This window comes from Elephas maximus, chromosome 22 (genome assembly GCF_024166365.1).
Source record: "Elephas maximus indicus isolate mEleMax1 chromosome 22, mEleMax1 primary haplotype, whole genome shotgun sequence".
Classification (NCBI taxonomy): domain Eukaryota; kingdom Metazoa; phylum Chordata; class Mammalia; order Proboscidea; family Elephantidae; genus Elephas; species Elephas maximus.
Window position 1 is genome coordinate 28,987,081 of NC_064840.1, and position 18,774 is coordinate 29,005,854.

Below are 18,774 nucleotides of genomic sequence, written 5' to 3' on the forward strand. Positions count from 1 at the left end.
GGTTAACCCACGAGAGAATCCTGGGTCAGGCGTCGGGTTGATGCTCTGTCCTCCATTGTCTGCTCGGTCTCCGTTCTCTCAGCCTTTACTATGCACTTTGTCCATCACCTTGTCCTTCCACGGGTTGAGGCCAAGCTGCTGTTAGCCTGTTCAGGCCATAAAGGAGTGACCACTGGGAGATCTCCAGGCTCTGCCACCTAGCTCCTCACCTCTGCCTTGGAGAACCCATTTTTCTCCTCTTTCGTTGCATTTGTGGACACTTTCTGGAATATATATGTATATTTTTACAACAACCCCTCTCCCAATGTTTTAATGTTTTGTTGATTTTTAGTAAGAAGACAGGGAAGTTTCCACAGTAGCCTAAGATGGAAGACTAGCCCGCTGTGAATAAAGAGGACATTTCTGGTTCCTTAAGGGTCACCGTGCAAGTCTTCGCAGATTGGTGGTGTTTGTTTACACTTAGAAACACATTGCTAGGAGCATATGTTGAGCACCAACTGCATACCTGGTGGAACATTCACCATTTTCTGCTCGTGTGGACTTGGAGAGTTTTATAGCACCTCACAGCAAACTTTTCCTGTAAGGGGTCAATAGTGCATTTAAGGCTTTGTGGATTTTGTGGTCCTGGTTACAACTCAGCTCTGCCATTGTAGCATGAAAACAGCCATAGGCAAAATGTAAACAAATGAGTGTGGCTATGTTTCAATAAAACTTTATTTACAAAAACAGGAGGTAGGCTGGATTTGGTCAGCCCTGGCAAGTTCTTCAGAGTCCCTGGGTGGCACAAATGGTTGACACATTTGGCTCCTAACCAAGAGGTTGGAGGTTCGAGTCTACCTAGAGGCACCTTGGAAGAGGCCTGGTGATCTACCTCCAAAAATTCAGCCACTGAAAGCTCTATGGAGCAAAATGTGGGGTCTCTGTGAGTTGGAATCAACTGACACCGGTGGCAGGTTCTTCGTCCGTGAAATGGGGCTGCCCTCCAGGGTTACGGTAAGGAATTAATGAGTTCAAAAGAATGAACATGTGATAGGTGTTAACTATTATTATTATTTGTTCTTATTAATATTGGAGTCCCTCGGTAGTGCAAACAATTACCGTGCTCAGCTGCTAGCTGGGAGGTTGATGGTTCTAGTCTACCCAGAGGCGCCTTGGAAGAAAAGCTTGGTGATCTACTTCCCAAAAATCAGCCATTGAAAACCCTATGGAGCACAGTTCTACTCTGATACACATGGGGTTGCCATGAATTAGAACTGACTTGATGGCAACTGTTTTATTATTAATGTTAATATTGTCATATTTCATTCTCCCAGCAGCCCAGCCCAGAAGGTATATGGTCCCATTTCACAGATGGCAACCTGAGGTGCAGAGAGGTTAAGTGACTTGCCCTCACCCTCTCTGCTCACTGTTGGATGGCCTAAGATGTGTCACTGCCCCTTTCAGTCCTCAGTTTTCCCACCTGTAACCTCACAGAAGACTTGATGTAAATACACAGGGCGCCATGACCGTGTCCACTGGGCAGGGTTTGAGGTGGTGGCTCAGAGAGCTTTGCAGGGGTCGCCGGCTGGGATGGGCAGGGCTGCAATTAGGACCCGAGCCTGTGCTCCCACAGTCCTGAGCGCAGGTCTTTTGCGGACTCGAGTTACAGGCATCAGATTCAGAAGCCGCCTGCGGTACCTGGCCGGCCCACAGCTGCCCACTGGAGCTGTGTGTCCAGGATGAATGACCGGGTCTGTTAGACTAGAGCTCTCAGACTGCTGTTCCCTTGGAGGTGGGACTTTGACTGACCCCGTCCCACCCCCACGTGCTTGGAGCTGGGGAATATGGGGACCTTGTCCTGAATAAGGGAGTGTTTCTAAGTCAGCTGTCCTATGCTAATAGATGGTGTGCAAGCTTCTTGTTAGTTTTTTTTTTTTTTATAATTTTTATTGTGCTTTAAGTGAAAGTTTACAAATCAAGTCAGTCTCTCACACAAAAACTTATATACACCTTGCCACATACTCCCAATTACTCTCCCCCTAATGAGACAGCCCGCTCCCTCCCTCCACTCTCTTTTCGTGTCCATTTCGCCAGCTTCTAACCCCCTCTACCCTCTCATCTCCCCTCCAGGCAGGAGAGGCCAACATAGTCTCAAGTGTCCACCGGATCCAAGAAGCTCCCTCCTCGCCAGCATCCCTCTCCAACCCATTGTCCAGTCCAATCCATTGTCTGAAGAGTTAGCTTTGGGAATGGCTCCTGTCCTGGGGCAACAGAAGGTCTGGGGGCCATGACCACCAGGGTCCTTCTAGTCTCAGTCAGACCATTAAGTCTGATCTTTTTATGAGAATTTGGGTTCTTGTTAGTGTTGACAGATTGGTGATGCCATGTCTGTGCCCCTCCCTTGCTGAAAAGCCTTCCTTGGCTCCCCATTGCTTTCAGTAACAAGACCAAACTCCTTCCTGGGGCCTCCAGCGTCCCCCCATGACTGACCACGTGCAAACTTTGCAGCTTCCTCTCCCTCTCTTCACCCCCCTCCCCTATCAGGCCCCAGAGCAGGGCCTCATGGACTGGGCCTCTTATCATTCTTCCGAAACAGTCACACCAGGGCTTGGAGTGTCCCTCTCGCTTTCTCTCCGTGCAAAGCTTTAAACCAATAACCAAGCCCACTGCCCTCAAGTTGATTCCGACACATGGCGACCCCATGTGTGCAGAATAGAACTGCTCCATAGAGTTTTCAAGACTGTGACCTTTTAGAAGCAGATTGCCTGGCTTTTCTTCTGAGGCACCTCTGGGTGAGCTTAAACTCCCAACCTTTCAGTTAGGAGTTGAGTACTTAGCCATTTGCACCACCCAGGGACCTTACAAAGCTGTGTACTCATCCTTAGTCCCCTTGAGCACCCCCTCTCTGTGAAGTCTTTCCAGAACCCTCTCCCCCAGGCTCCCATGGCACAGGGCAGCCTTGAACTCTGGCAGGGATGAGCTGTGTTTATAGTTACCTGTTCACCAGACCATCTCTTCCCCAGGCCTGTGTTGGGATCTCTGAGCCCAGCACCTGGCAGGGGGCACACGTTTGGTTGTGATGTGTTAGCCCGTGGCCCTGCTGTTACTGCCGTCACAAGGATCCCCCTCCTCTAGGCTGCAACAGGCCCAGGGTCTGAGGAAGTGACTATAGTAACAGGATATTAAAGACCAGCTAGGTACCAGGCATTTCATTTCCCTCTCAGCAAGGCTGGAAGAACTGAACCCATTTTACAGATGAAGAGATGGAGGCTTGGTCAGACCTGATCCAGGGTCACATGGGATTTCAACCCAGGCCTCTGTCTCCAACATGCACAACTGCCCCACAACTGATCCTCACACAGACCCTTTCTTTGGGGACGGATCAGCACTATGGAGACCTTGTGTGATCAAGCAGGCTGCTTGCCATTCCCACAGCCCCAGCCCCCTCCAGCCCAGAAATATCACAAAGCTCCTGGCAAACACCCCCGATACCTCCACCCAAAGGGTCAGGTTTTGAAATTTTTTTTTTTTTAATTTAGGTTTATCACTTGCATTAGCTTCTTAGGGCTCCTGTGACAAAGTACCACAAGCTTTTAAGAACAGAAACTTCTTGTCTCACAGTTCTGGAGGCTAGGAGTCCAAATTCAGGGTGCTGGCAGGGCTATCCCCTCTCTGAAGATTCTAGGGGGAGATCCTTTCTTGTCCGTCCTAGCTTCTGGTACTCCCAGACATTCTTGGCTTGCAGCAACTGCATCACATGGCGGTCTCCCCTCTGAGTCTGTGTCTCTTCTCCTCTTATATAGGGCACCACTCAGATTGGATTAGGACCCATCTTTTGCTGGTATAACCTCATGTTAGCTGATAACATCTTCAAAGACCCTGTTTCCAAACAGGATCACTCTCGCAGTTTGGGGGGGTTAGGATTTCAGTACACCTTTTTAGGATTCAGCTGATAGCATCCTTGAATCTAGTCCTTCCTCTAATTAAGCTGAAAGCAATGAGTTTCTCGTCCTACATAAATGTATGTGCATATATGTGTTATTTTATAAAAATAATTATTAGTTCAACAGCTTACTGTACCACAGGCAGAATGCTGGGCGCTCAGGAAGGTGTGGGTCTCATTGTTAGGTTGTACCTCCTTTACAAGGAGCCCTGGTGGTGCAGTGGTTAAGCGCTGGGCTGCTAACCCAAAGGTTGGTGGTTCGAACCCACCAGCTGCTCCATGGGAGAAAGACCTGACAATCTGTTCCCATAAAAATTACAGCCTAGGAAACCCTATGGGGCAGTCCTAATCTGTTACATGGGGTTGCCATGAGTCGGAATTGACCTGATGGCAGCTAGCAACCTAGTGTACAGGTGAGAATGCTGGGGCAGAGAGGTGTAGCGTCTTGCTCAGGGCCACCCAGCATTGGGTCTAACACCATGGTGATGAATTATGGGCGAGAACGTGAGAAAACTGAGAGTGGGAAGGGCTGTATCTGAGACAGAGCTGGAGAGAATCTCAAATATAATGATAATATAATAAGACTAATAAATCAGTTGCTGGTGGGTCAGTTCCGACTCTTGGAGACCCCGTGTGTGTCAGAGTAGAACTGTGCTCCATAGGATTGTCAATAGCTGATTTTTTAGAAGTAGATTGCCAAGGCTTTCTTGCAAGGCATCCTTGGGGGGACTCGAGCCTCAACCTTTCAGTTTGCAGCTGAGCACATTAACCATTTGCTGCTCCCAGGGACTCTTGATAACACTAATGTTGTTCTTGGGTGCGGTTGAGTTGATTTTCGACCCATAGTGACCCCATGTGACAGAGTAGAACTGCCTCTAGGGTTTTCTTGGCTACCATCTTTATGGAAGCAGATCACCAGGTCTTTTTCCTGTGGAGCGGCTGGGTGGATTCAAATGCCAATCTTTTGGTTAGCAGCCGAGTGCTTAACCATTGTGCTACCAGGGTTCCTTCAATAATACTCATAGAAGCTACTGTTTATTGGGTGCGTCTTTGTGGCCAGCACCATGCTAAGTGTTCTGCATGTATTATCACGTGGGTGCTCCTAGCAGCCGCATGAGAATGGTGCCATTCCCATCCCCATTTCAGAGTTGAGTACACTGAGGCCCAGGAGTGCAGTGACTTCCCCAGAGCTGAGGCTGATACTGGCATTCCAGAGCTCTTCCTGCTGTGACCACAGCCCTCTTGCTGCCCCTACTGTGGATACTGCCAGAAGGAAGTACAGGCTGAGGGGCCGACCCCCAGCCTCTGTGACCTGTCATGTCTCAGCAGTACCCAGGCCAGGAGTGGCCCAGGAGGCATACAGGGCTGCGTCTGTCATAGGTCACTGGCTGCATGGCTAGAGGTGCCAAGACAAGGAACCAATCAGAGCTGCTTAGGCTGGGGGGCACAGAGCCCTCCTCGTCCTTGGGGGCAGATGGGTCCTTTGGGGCTGGAAAGTCCCCATAATGTAGCTAGCCCTCATCGCCTGGTCCCACCCCGGCTCCTTCCACAGTCGCGTGCCAACGAAGCCCTTGCTGCGTCTCCTCAGTGGAGCCCTCAGCCAGGTCTCAATCTAAATGACAGCCTTCCTCAGCCAAGTCAGCTCACATTAATTTCCAAAGGCTTCTGTGGGCGGCCGAGCCTCTCACCAGCCTGAGCCACTGCAGTGACTGGGGCCAGCCCCTCTTCACCCTCTGGCTCAGCCCTTGGGGCCCGTCCCCAGATCATTAGTGTTGAAGGCTAAAGGGACTGCTGGTCCTCCTTCCAGCCAGGAGCCCTGTCTATGCCTCTGATGGGCTGCTGGTGCGCCTGGGACTCTCTGACAGTCAGTGGAGAAAGCATTGAACGGGGCATGGGGGTTGTCTCAGCTGCTGTGTCCCTACTCTGAGCCTCAGGGTCCTTTTCTTAACAGTGAGCATGTTGAGCTCCAACAGAGACAGAGAATGAGGGAGAAGTGGTGCCTTTGAGTTTGCTGTGTGATTCTGATAAAACCACTTTGGCATCAGCCAGACCTGGAAGTGACTCTGGCCGTGCCGCTGGGCAGCTGTGTGCTGCTCCCTCCCTGAGCCTCAGTTTCCTGTCCTGTAAAATGGGCTGAAGAGTCGGGCCCTCCCTCTCTCCCTCTCTGATGAGCTCAGCTGAAGCCTGGCCCATGGGGAGCCTGTGGTCAATGTCTGCTTTTGTATCCTTGGACTTGATGGGCTTAGACGTGTACAGTCATCTTTTCCTTTTCTCAGTTGTTGTGATGACACCATGTCCTCAAGGCAGGAGGTGATGAGATGGCAAAGAAGGGTCAGGGGTCTCGGGCAGAGAGCTGGCTGAAGAGTAGCCACTCCCCTGGGCTGCCTCAGCCTCTGCCTGGCACTTCTAAGATGCTAGGTGCAGTGTCACTAAGGCTGCCCACCAGTGTCCCCAGTCCCTGATTAGTAGGGGGTGTGGAGGTGGTTCCTTGGGCTCCTTGCTTAGCTGGAGTGTCTCCTGCCCCAGCCTACATGCAATGTAAAATTTGATTGCCCCAAATGGATGGAGGGGATCCGGGGGTGGTGAGATTGTACATCCACCCACCACTGTCATTTTAGAGAGAAGCAAATAGGCCCAGAGAGGGCAAGTGACTTGCCTAAGGCCACAAAGCAAGGAAAGCTGGGATGAGAATGTGAGTTATTCCTTAAAACACCGAACAAACACTTATCAGGCATCTATGGTATCCCAGGGGTACGGCAAGGCCTCCAAGATTGGCACAGGCAAGGCTGCCCTCAGGACCTCCAGGCTGGGCCCCTCTGACCTTCACTGGAGGGATTGTTACCCTCTTCTACAGTTGGAGAAACTGAGGCTTGGCAGGTTGACCTGCCCAAGATCATAGGGCTGAGGAGAGGCAGAGTTGAGAAACTGAGTTGGGATTTGAATTCATGCCTCTGAGCTCAGAGTCAGGGCTCCCCCAAGCTGCCAGGGTGAGGGTGGGTGGGGTGGGAGCCTGCCGTAGGGTTTGGGTTTGCTGTTTTCCTGCTCATTTGGCAGTGGTGGAGACCTTCTCTGGCGCCTGGTATCTGTCTTAGATTTGCTGTTCCCCACCCTTGAGCCCAGAATTAGTGAGTCTCCAGGCCTGCCTACCTCCCTGTTGGAGCGGACACAGCTGAGGGGCTGAATATGGACAGGGAGCCAAGGTGGGGTCCTCTTTGGGGCCCTGCAGCCCTGCAGGAGGACTCTTGTTGGATTCTGGGGCCTCTTGGAGGGCCAACTCTACTGGGGTCAGGCCCCCAAATCCCTAGTGGTGAGTTCTTGGAGACAGGCCTTAGTGCTCCTTTCAAAAGCAGCCCCCCATGCCCACCCCGATCCCATGTGGGCAAAAGCCTTGTGACTTTGCTTATGAGACTCTACTCCTGCGACTTCCGTCTGCTCTGAGAGCTGACAGCATCTCCTAAGCACCTCCTGCCTACCAGGCACCATATAACCCATGATAACTTGGTGAGGAGCTGGATGCTCTTCTTGTCTCCTTTCACGGAGATGGAAGCTGAGGCACAGAGAGGGAAAGCAACTTGCCCAAGGTCACCCAGCTGGGAAGAATATCAGGGGCTGAGAGTCAGACCTTGGTTCACCTGACTCTAGAGTCTCTCCATGGTGTTTTCCATCCTTGGCAGCCTGTTTGCAAGGGGCCCTGAACTCAGGACTCCCCTTCCCAGCTAGTGTCAGCTCTTCCCTGCAGCCAGCCAGTGGTAACTAGTGGCATCATTGTCAGGATGGTGGCTGGGGTCAGGGATGCCATCTGTAAGCAGGGAGGAGCGGTTCACAGCACAGGAGAGGGAAGCGGGCCAGGTCATTCTAGGCCAAGGACTTTATCCTGGGGGCGCTGCGGAGCCATGGAAGGTTTAAGCAGGAGAGGAGCCTGCTCTGGCTGATGCTGTGGTAAGCTCACCCACCTGACAGGAGAACGCAGAGTAGGAGCCCTGCAGAAACTTCACAGCCAAGTAGGATGGTAGGAGTCAGCAGGGGTGAGGAATAGATGGTGTTCTAGGCCGAAGCAGCAGCAGCAGCAAAGGTGTGAAGCAGCGGGGAAGGAGGATCCTGGCCGCACTGGGGGACTCTAGCTGGGGCTCACACGCAACACAGGAGAGGGTGCTGAGACAGGTCACGGGCCTGAGGTGAAAACAGGCCAAGTCATGCGAGACCAAGGACTTTATCCTGGGGGCACTGGGGAGCCATGGAAAGTTTAAACCGGAAGGGGCCTGCTCTGGTTGGTGCTGCAGTAAGCTCACCCAGCTTATAGGGAAAATGGCCTTTAGGGGCTAGTGTGGAAGTAGAGAGAGCAGTGAAGTGGCTTCTGCAGGTAGGGGACAGTGGTGGCCTGGATTGGGCTAGGCATGGGGATAGGAGAGAAGCGAGTGGATTTTGGAGGCAGCCTCTTCCCTCGTTTGGGATGCTAGCTTGGGTACGATGGCCAGGCCTTTTGGGGAACAGGAGCCTTGAGGATCTGGGGGACACAGATGCATCTGGGTGGGGGGATGTAAGGGACTCTGGGCTGCAGAACAAGGACACTGAGAGGAGGAGGGTGGCCAAGCCTCCCAGGCCCAGCTCAGCAGCTGAGCGGCAGCTGTCACAGAACCAGCATCTCCCCGCACCGGGTCCAAATAAAGGAAAAACCAAAATACATTTCCTTTGTCGGAAACCCGTGAGGGTGAGTCGGGCGAGAGTCATTCGCTATTGTGTTCTGGGGCCCACACTGTTCCTTATATAAGCTCCGAGTTAAAAATACGCACGGAATTCTAATTTGCCTGCTTTGCTGGGGATCACACCCCAGCCCCACAGCCTTGGTGGGCATGGAACAGGGGAGGCCTTTCGGCAGCCCTGGAGCACCCCCACTCATCCTCCACGGATACCGGAAACTGCCCCTATGTATATCAGCTCTGGCCACTTCCAGATCCCTGGGATGTTAAATAATAGTAATAATCCTGTTAGCAGCCACTGAGTCGGCCCCCAACTCATGGCAACTCCATGCACAATAGAACAAATGCTGCCCGGTCCTGTGCCATCCCATGATCCGTTGTGGACTGGACCTTTGTGTGATCCATAGGGTTTTTATTGGCTGATTCCAGGAGTAGATTGCCAGGCCTTTCTTCCTAGTCTGTCTTAGTCTGTTCAGCATCATAGAAACACAGAAGCCTTCGCTAACAGATGGGTGGTGACTGTGCATGAGGTGTGTTGGCCGGGGATTGAACCTGGGTCTCCTGCACGGAAGGGGAGAATTCCACCACTGAACCACCACTGCCCCCGTAAATAATCTTAAGAGCAGCTAATCTTTTGAGGGCTCGCCATGTGCTAAAGCCTCTATTCATATAACACTCATGGCAGCCTGCGAGGTAGGCTTTCTTCTTGTCCCCGTTTTAGAGTCGAGGTAAGCAACCTGCTTAAAGAAGCACAGCTCTGAAGCGAGGGAGGGATCTAGCACCCAGGAAGCCTTTGATCTGGGCACCAGCCGGAGCCCACCTGGACCCCCAGGGAGCTCTCCTCTATCCCCCATGTCCTTGGCCTTCCCCCTGGTAGGCAGCGGGACTATGAGGTGGCCAGACCAGAAGCCCCCTGCTCGAAGGCTTGAGGCAGAATGGTGGCTGGTAGAAACCACTAAGGCCGCACTTTGGCTGCCGAAGCAGGTAGCAGCCGCCCCTACCAAGCCCATGACATCAGATCTCAGTTCTGGAGAAACTGGAACCCAGTTTTGGAGGTTTTCAGTATAGAGCAGGGTGGTGATGAGGCCTGTTTGCTGAGTTACAAAAAACAAACAAACAGCAACAACAAATCCAGAAAACTTGATCTCTTTCATGGGCAGCGTCTGCAGAAGTGAAATTAAAAGGAAAATTTCCCCAGGTAAACAAACGCACGTATCTTTTTCCTTTGCCTTTCACCCCAGTCGTGGGGCACAAAAGGGTCACTAGGGGTCCCGGCTGAAATTCCTTCTCATTTGCTTGTGCAGGCTGGTCAACAACATCGCCGACACAGGGCAGTAATCATAGCCAGCATTGCCGGGAACCTCCCACGTGGGAGGCATCATGCTAAGCACTTTACACAGATCATTTCATTCAGTCCTCCTAACTGCCTCCATGCGGGCCAGTCCTATTACTCTTTCCGTTTTCTAGAACTGAGTTTCTGAGAGCTGCAGTGATATGAACTGAAGTCTCATGCTTCATACATGGTAGCTACGTTGTTGAGGGGGCAGCTGCTATCATTGTTGGAGGGGCAGCTGGAGGGAGGCAGTAGTGATTCAGTGGTAGAATTCTCACCTGCCATGTGGGAGACCTGGGTTTAGTTCCTGGCCAACGTACCTTATCTACAGCCACCATCCATCTGTCCACGGAGTCCTGCGTGTTGCCACAATGGTGAACAGGTTTCCGTGGAGCTTCCAGACTAAGACTGGCTAGAAAAAAAGAGCTGGCAATCTGCTTCTGGAAATCAGCTAGTGAAAACCCTACGGGTCACAACGATCTGATCTACAACCGATCATGGGGATGGCGCAGGACAGCGTTTCATTCCATGCTTTGTGGAGTCACCGTGAGTCAGGGGTCAACTCAGTGGCTTCTAACAATCACGTTGAACCCTGTAAGAGAAGTGAGGTGACATCCGTTATTCACACCATCGCTTTTTGGGCATCCGCTTGTGGTTCTCTCCTTCCATAAATGGAATGTATCATTCTTGTTGTGGATTGAGAAGCACAAAGACAAAATCTGCTGCGGGTCTCATGTTCCCAGTGGGGTAAGCACGTATCTTGGTAGCATGATACTAAGTTGGGTGCAAAAAGATGACAGAATAGAGTGCTCATTCAAAGAGGGGGGTGGCGCAGGGTACCGGGAAGGGGCTTGAAGGATCAGTGAGGATTTGTGCATGAGAAGAAAAAGCGGGAAGGGCCTTTGGGAGAAGGGACAGCAGGGCGGCCCCAGTGGGAGTGAGCTGCTCTGTCCTGGCCAATAGAGGTTGTCCTTCAAAACTGCTGTGTGGTGCTTCCTCGCTAGGAGGTACGCCCATCCCATCCTGTGACCCACAGACCCCTCACCTTGGCCCCTTCTGTGTCTGAATGGGGCGAGGCACACACGGACGGGGTCCCTTTGGGGATGATGATGTGGCAGTCTCTGGGACTGACCCCCACATTCATGGCAGCAGCAGCAGCAGCCCTTTCCCTCCTGAGGACTCCCCCAAGCTGCTCTGAGCTGGGCCCACCAGCCAGCAATCACCACTCCCAGGTTAGACTGATAGATGAGAGAGAGAGAGAGAGAGAGACGCTGTCAACTTTACTCCAACTCATGACAGCCTTATGTACAATAGAACAAAACATCGCCCAGTCCTGTGTCATCCTCACAATCACTGGCATGTTCAAGACCATCGTTGTGGCTCCTGTGCCAATCCATCTCACCAAGGGTCTCCCTCGCTCTCATTGGCCCTCTGCTTCTTCAAATGTGTTGTCCTCCTCTAGCGATTGATCCCTCCTGATGATGTGTCTGAAGCAAGTGAGTCAGATAATGTCATTGTGAGCCATAAGATTTTCCTTGGCTAATTTTTCGAAGTAGATCACCAGGCCTTTCTTGCTAGTCTGCCTTAGTCTGGAAGCTCTGCTGAAACCTGCCCATGAAGAAATGGAGGTCCAGTAGACTAGGGTGGGGGGGCTGTGATGGGTGAGATGCCCCCATATGGGGAAACTGGGACCTGACTTCCAGCTGACCAGCTTGAAGTCCTGTGCTGAAAGAAGAGGAATAGGCCCAGAGCCGGTGACCTGGGCAGCTCCCTATTCCTTGGGGCCTCAGTTTTCCTGTCTGTCAAATAGGCATGAGGGTCACTCACAGCAATGCACAGGCCCCACACCCTGCCTGAGTGCCTGCTGTGTGCAGAGGCAGCACTGAGCAGACCCACCCCGCCCCCACGCAGCAGCCACAGTCTGATGGGGGAGACAGACACCTCACAAGCGGAAAAAAAGACAGCACTGCCCGGGTTCTGTGGTGTCTGCCAGTGCCGGGCGCTGAATCACTCCAGGGCCCCCTCACTCACCCCACGAGCTCGGGGAGGGGGGTGTTTATCACTAGGTCCTAATGTGGGGGACCGCGGGCCTCTCCCCCGAGCTGGGCAGGCCCTGACTTGAGGCCAGCTTCCGTGGGACTGATTTATCGGCAGCGACTCGGCAGCCTGAGGGAACCACAGTCCCAGGGCGTGTTGGGTCCCCCCAGCTGGAATGAATCCGGCGGGAGGATAAGTTTGGTCATGCTCGGGTTGTCAAGAACCAGAGAATAATATTCTCTCTGAAAATCTCCGTGGATACCAGCCAGTCTGGCTCTCCTGCTTGTCAGAGGCAGAGGCTGGGGAGCCCTGCCTTTGTGGTCTGCGATGGGGGGCCAGCCCCTCACCCTCTCTGAGCCCCCAGTTCCCCCTCAAAAGTGGAGAGAGGGTCACCCAGATGCTGGGATTTGTGGGGGGTGGTGGTGAAATCAGATAATACATGGAAACGTTCAGCTGTGTGCCTGGCATGCCTTCATAAAATCCACCCCAAATAAGAAGAGTTTATCAGTTGTCTGTAATTTGTGAATAAAAGCATCTTTAGGGAATTTAGCTACTTGGACCTGTCTGTAACGATCACGTAACAAACCCAGCTCCCAGGCAAACCCCTCAGCCTCTGTCCCAGCATTCCAGTTGCCATGGAGTAAGTTTCAACTTATGGCAACCCTGTGTGTCAGGGTAGAACTGTGCTCCATAGGTTTTCAGTGGCTGAGTTTTCAGCAGTAGATCGTCAGGCCTTTCTTCCAAGGCACCTTTGGGTGGACTGGAACCTCCAAACTTCCAGTTAGCAGCGGCGCGTTTAGTCATTTGCACCATCCAGGGACACCTGACCCAGCAATGTCACTCACCTTCCTGCTGTTTGCAGCAACAGTGCAAGGAACCAGCCGTCAGGAGCTCAGGCTTTGGGTCAGACCCTCCTGGGTCTGAGTCTTGTCTCTTTAGTTGTGTGACCTTTGGCGAGGGATCTCATACCCCTGAGCCTCCATTTTCTCATCTGTAAAATGGGCACAAGTATCGCAGTGTCCATTCCTTGAGATAATTCTTGTAAAACAAAGTAAGAAACCCCTTTTCCGAATTTCTCTCTCTGGCCAGTGCTAAAGCCCTCCCATGCCAATCTTGCAGTGTTTGGAATAAAATTCCTTTGGGGGAGATTAAGCAATGGGATGTCGCTGGGAGTGAGGCAAGCTTGGGCTCAAGAACAACAGGTCAGTTTTGCTAGAATCCAAGGCCTGCTGTCTGCTTGGGGACCCTGAACCTGATACTTGGGCTTCCTAGGGGTACTTTCACCCCAGGAAGCCCTGGATGCAGCGTTGCTAGAGAGACTTGGTATAGAATCCCAGCTCTACCACTTGTAACCCCACTTTGAACCCTCAGTTTCCCCTTCCATGAAGTGGGGTAAAGTCTCAAATTTCATGGGTAGAAGCATGCCCACCTGATCAGTCCCTGGGAGGGGGCTGCTTTACGATGGCCTGGGGGCCTCCTGCAATTACTCCTAATTACCCCCAGGCCCTCAGATACTAATGACAGTCTCGGAAGCCCTGCCTGGGGCTCCCTCTGTTTGCCAGACCATGACGAGGTCCCACGGGTGATGGCATCATCCCAGTTTTACCAGTGAGTAAACTGAGGCTCAGAGAGAGAAAGTGGTAGACCCTTGGTCACACAGTGCTGGGGCTGGGATTCAAGCCCCAGTGTGTGACTCCCAAGGAACAGTGCTCTGACACTGTCTCCAGCCCTCACCGTCAGCTCCACAGAGGGCGGAACCACACCTGTCTTGTTTCCTGCCGAGTCCACAGGGCTAGCGCCGCGCGGCACATGGTTATTGTTCTTAGTAGCTGTTGAGTAGATTCCAACTCATGGGGCCCCATGTGTGCAGAGCAGAACTGCTTCATCGGTTTTTCAAGGCTGTGATCTTTCGGAAGCAGATTGCCAGGCCTCTCTTCCAAGGTGCCTCTGGGTATGTTTGAACTGCCAACCTTTCGGCCAGTAGTCAGGCACATGGTAAGGCCTCAATAAAGGCTTATTAAGTGAATGAATGAGAGAAGGTGTGAAGGAGACAAACTTCTTCCTCAGCCTCGTTCCTCCTAGCATGCAGGTTCCAAAGTTGGGTGTCTCTGGCTTCAGGGTGGGAGCCCCAAACCCAGTTAGTGGCTGCCTGGGCCCATCCCTTTGGGAGGATTTTCTCTGCAGGCCGTGGCTCAGCTCCCCAGGGGAGGCCTCCCACTTAATCCCAGTGGGTGGAGTGGGTGGGTGGCTCCTGCCTGGCTCAGGGCCCTGGCTGGGCCTGCACAAGGTATGCTAAGAAGGGTGGGCCGGTCATGGAGTTCAGTATCTGGGTGTCTCCCTCGGCTGGAGCTGGGCCCCCTACCTTCAATTCAGAAATTCACTGTCAGTCCATCTTCAAACACTGCTCTACCCCTTTCTGGCTGTGTGACCTTGGGAAGGTCACCTCTTCTCTGTGAGAGTCTGGCCTCAACAAAGAGGAATAATGAGAATAGAGAATACATAGTCGGTCTGAGAAGGGAACCAGTGTATCCTTCGCAGCAGTAAATTTGAAGCCCTTCAAAATGATGGTTCCATTTCTTCCATGTCTCAAAACTCCCAGTTCTGGCTACCTGCAGACGTGAGGAGTGAAGTCCTTCCCTTTGCCAGCCACTCCTCTGGTCTGATTTTACTAAAGTGTGAATGGTTGTCAGAGTCCCATCCCTCAAGGGTGTCCAATGCATACATCACTGTGACCTGAGGTGTTCCTGGTACTGTGTGACTGAGTGAGAAGAAAATTGACTCCCTCCTACCCAACACCCAAAGTCCCTTCACACAACAGCTGGGGGTGAACGAAGGGCATTGGTCTGGTTGGGGAGTCTAGACTCTTAGTGTTTTCTGCCCTGAGCACTTCATCCTTTGTCCTCATGTGGACAGCACTTTACAGTTTACACAAACACCCTCATACACATTAATGGCCTCATTGACTGACCCTCATGAGGAAATCTATGGGACTGGTGGACCTTTGGGTCCCTTTGTGAGGCTAGAACTCAATTCTCTTGGCCCTCAGTTTGGAGCTGTGTGACCCTAGGAAAGTTTTAGTGCCTCTCTGGGCCTTGGGCTACTCATCTATAAAATCAAGGACTAGAAGTCCGGGCTCAGAGGGTGGGAGGGAGTGAAAGACTGAAGCAGGTACTCCAGGGCACACAACCTTCCTGCTCCCCCTGCCCTCGAAGCTGCCCTGATTGAGTCTCAGCCTCTGTCCACCAAGGAGAGGCAGAGACCATTGGGGCCAGGAAGGGGCCAAAAGGGGAGTGTTGGGAAAGCACTCTCAGCCAGGGATTGGGGAACTGTGGCCCCCTGCCACCCTCCAACTGTGCTCAGCTGGGTATCCACAGGCTCCTTCTCCACCCTCACTGTTCCCTGAGGAGGGTACTGCAAACTTTTTCCTGTGTGACCCGGGACAAGACATTTTACCTCTTTGGTCTAGGTTTTCTTAAGGTCAAGATGACCATCCCTTCCTCCTGGGTTTGGTGTGCGGTTTGGCACTCTCTGAGCATGTTCTCAGCACATAGCAGGCCCTCAGCAAATGCCTGGCAGGAGGTTGAAAGAGAACACTCTGAACAAGCTTGCCCTCTTTCATTTCGCTGCATCTGGCAAACTCCTACACATCCTTCAACACCCACCTTAGATGCCCCTCCTCCAGGAAGTCTTCCCTGACCTACTTCAGATCTGGTTCATCTCTCCCTCTCTGCGCTTGAAATGTCTCCCAGAACCCTGATCCATCAGAGGTAGGCAGATCCTGAGTTTATCCTGCCCAATTGTCGTATCACCCAGGGGGGATGTGGAGGCCTCTCAGCCAAGTCAGAGGCAACAGCAGGGGAATTTGAACCAAGCATCTCTATATCCCTCAGACCATCCCTAGCCATGAAAAGCAAGCCTGGACACTTCCTCTCTCCTCCTGCCTCTGCCACTCCACACCCCTCTCACCCCCATGGTTGCCTCCCTTAGCGCAGAGCCTGCCGCTAACGCCCTCTCTTCCTTCTCTCTCGGCAGCCCACGACCTCCCCGCGAACAAGGCCTCGGCGACCCAGCCCGGCAGCCACTTGCAGTGTCTGTCTGTCCACTGCACAGACGACGTAGGCGATGCTAAGGCCCGCACCTCCGTGCCCACGTGGCGGTCCCTGCACTCCGACATCTCCAACAGATTCGGGACATTCGTGGCTGCCCTGACTTGAATCAACAAGAAATACCCATCCCCCACCAAATCCTCCCCTTCTCTCCCCTCCTCCCCTCCCCTCCCCTCCCCATCCCAGCCTGACCCCCCACTCCCTTGTTCATTTGAAAGGGCCACTATTGCTGAGTGGATGATTTTTTTTTCCCTAGGTTGGTACCTGCTTAGTGGCATATGGACCGGAAAGGGTTAATTTAAAGGGGAAAGAAGAAAAAAAAAAAAAAACCCCTCAAAAAATTTTTTTAAAAAAGGAACTTGTCTGCCACAGTATGTTACCAGTGTTAACCCTTCTGCAGTTAGCAAACTTTTGCTTAAGCTTTTTTTCCTGCCAGATAATTCCCCATTTTTCTGTATCTGGGCATATATTTTTTTTTTAGATGACCTCTCTTCTTGTTTTATTTTCATGCTGCTGTATGTCCAAGTATTGTTATTTCAGAAGAAGACAAGACTTGCGTTCCTTTTTTATTCTCTTTGATTCTTCAGCTTTTTCTCCCCCCACCCCCAGCCCCTACCCGCTGTGCTTTTTTTTTTTTTTTTTCTTTGTTCACTGCTTATTAAAATGGAAATCCTGGAGAATAGTAGTTCTGGAATATTGCCGGGTGAAAGTAAAATTGTCATCACAATATTATATATTGACACCCAACTGTCATCAGTTAGGCAGGAGCCAAACAATGAATGCCCCCCTTAGGTATTCCGCCTGGGACTTTGTTTTGTCTGTTCCCTAAGAAAATAGATACATTTTCGTTCCTCTGAACACACGCACAGCCTTCGGTTCCATTCTCGCTTTTCCTGCTAGAGACGGCTGCTCTCTGGAGTGGAGGTGACGACAAGGCCCTTTGGCTCTGTGGGAAGGAGCCGGAATGTTCGACAGTGGTGTTTTTGTCCCTTTTCTGAGCCTCCTTGCAAAGGCCTGGGCTCTGAATTTTCAGGCTACACTGAGCAGCCTTGGTCTGCACGGGGCATGGTGTTTGTCCAGCTTGGGGAGTCTCTGGGGGCTCCCAGCTCCCATCTCGAGCCCTGAAGTTGGGGGGAGGATGAATTCTTGGCCCTTGACCTCTCCTGACAGCTGTTACAGGCCAGGCAGTGCTGGGGAAGAAGGAGGGTCTGGGCGTATCTCCTCCACCGCTCCCATTCCACCCCAAGCTGGGCAATCTGCAGAGGCACCCGTCTCTTCGAGGGGCTCACTGGGGGAAGGGTTCCCCGGGCTCAGCCTGCAAAGCTCCCTACCTCGGAACCTGGGTCTGTTTCTTTTGTAGAGGTTTGCAGACTCCTGAGGGACAGAGAAAGGAAAAAGGGAATAGAAGTGATAACTTGGTTTCCTGGGCCTTTTATTTTTTAAACCTGGAATTCCCCCCCTCCCTACCCAACCTCTCTTTGATTTAATCTCACCTTTTGCAAACCCAGAGGCTGCATCCCACGCGTCTCAGCGTCTCACAAAAGGAATAACTTCCCGCTTGGAGCAGAGATGAGGGGGTGGCTGGGCAAGCAGGGCTGCGGGGGCGGGGGGGCTCAGCGGCCCAGTCAAGGCCTGTTCCCAGTGGTGGCAGGGACAGGCGCCTTTGGGTGCTTTAGATGCCTGCAGAGGGCTTTGATGGCTCATGGGGGCAGTGGGGGACATGAAGGTTTCAGGGTGGGTCAGACAAGAAGTGACTGATCTCATTTCAACCAAATTGACAACGCTGAGATTTTATTTTGATCTTTGTTAACGAGCATGTCTTACTGAATGGTCCATTCCGAGCCCGCCTTTCTGTCCAGGCCCCAAAGTTCGTAGATCTTTTAGCAAGTGACCTGAGGGCTTTGGGCTTCTCCCACAGTGCCCCCTTGTTGATTTCAAAGAACTTTTCAGCTGAGGGAGAGGAGCTTCCAGGGAAACCTTGCTCTTTCCCCTTCTTCGGCCTCTTCTTTCCGTTGGCTGGACCTTTGGGCTTGGGTCTGAGTTTGGACAGCCTGTGGTCCTTACCGGGACAGTCTGACCAGGGGCAGACCTCAGCCAGCAGGTGGCATGAATTTCTCAGCGCAAAGGTGTATACTGATGTGATTCCTGGCATTCTGCTACCTAATGAAAGAACAGAGGAGAAAAATCCCCCGCCATTGACTATGGGGGAATCGGCCATATTCTAGGCGAAATTTAACGCCCCTTCTGATTCCCCAATGTACAACTGTTTGAGAGCTTCACCATTTTATTTTGGAAACAGGAATGATTTCTCCTTAATTGCTTAAGGCTGGGGAGCACAGTGTCCCGACTTCTGTCTTTGACTTGCCCAGCGTTTGAGCCTATCACCATTTGGCCATCAGCTCATGGTCCTAGCAACCTCGGAAACCCCTGATGTTTTCAACGTTCTCGCTCCCCACGACCCCAGGATGGAACAGCTTTAAAAATAGCCTTAAGCAAAAGGATGTTATTTCATTAAATTTGGTTTAATGGAAAGAATCAAAGCAAATTAAAAACACACCCACCACACGAGAATCCAAACACTGGTAATCGGTACTGCATAGCAAAGTCTTCTGGAAAGGAAAAGAAAACCTTTATTGCACATGTAAAATATGAAAACTTAACTCTGCTGTGTGTTAAGCA

The 18,774-nt window shown here is 52.0% G+C and overlaps 1 protein-coding gene across 1 annotated transcript in view; it reads left to right on the forward strand.

Moving 5' to 3' along the window:
- Positions 1–17,658, forward strand: part of MN1 (MN1 proto-oncogene, transcriptional regulator) — a 50,606-nt gene extending 32,948 nt beyond the window's left edge. Inside the window, exon 2 of the mRNA XM_049866273.1 lies at positions 16,022–17,658. Coding sequence (XP_049722230.1) covers positions 16,022–16,203 — 182 coding nt within the window. The 3' untranslated portion in view covers positions 16,204–17,658. The remainder of the gene's footprint in view (positions 1–16,021) is intronic.
- Positions 17,659–18,774: the final 1,116 nt, after the last annotated feature.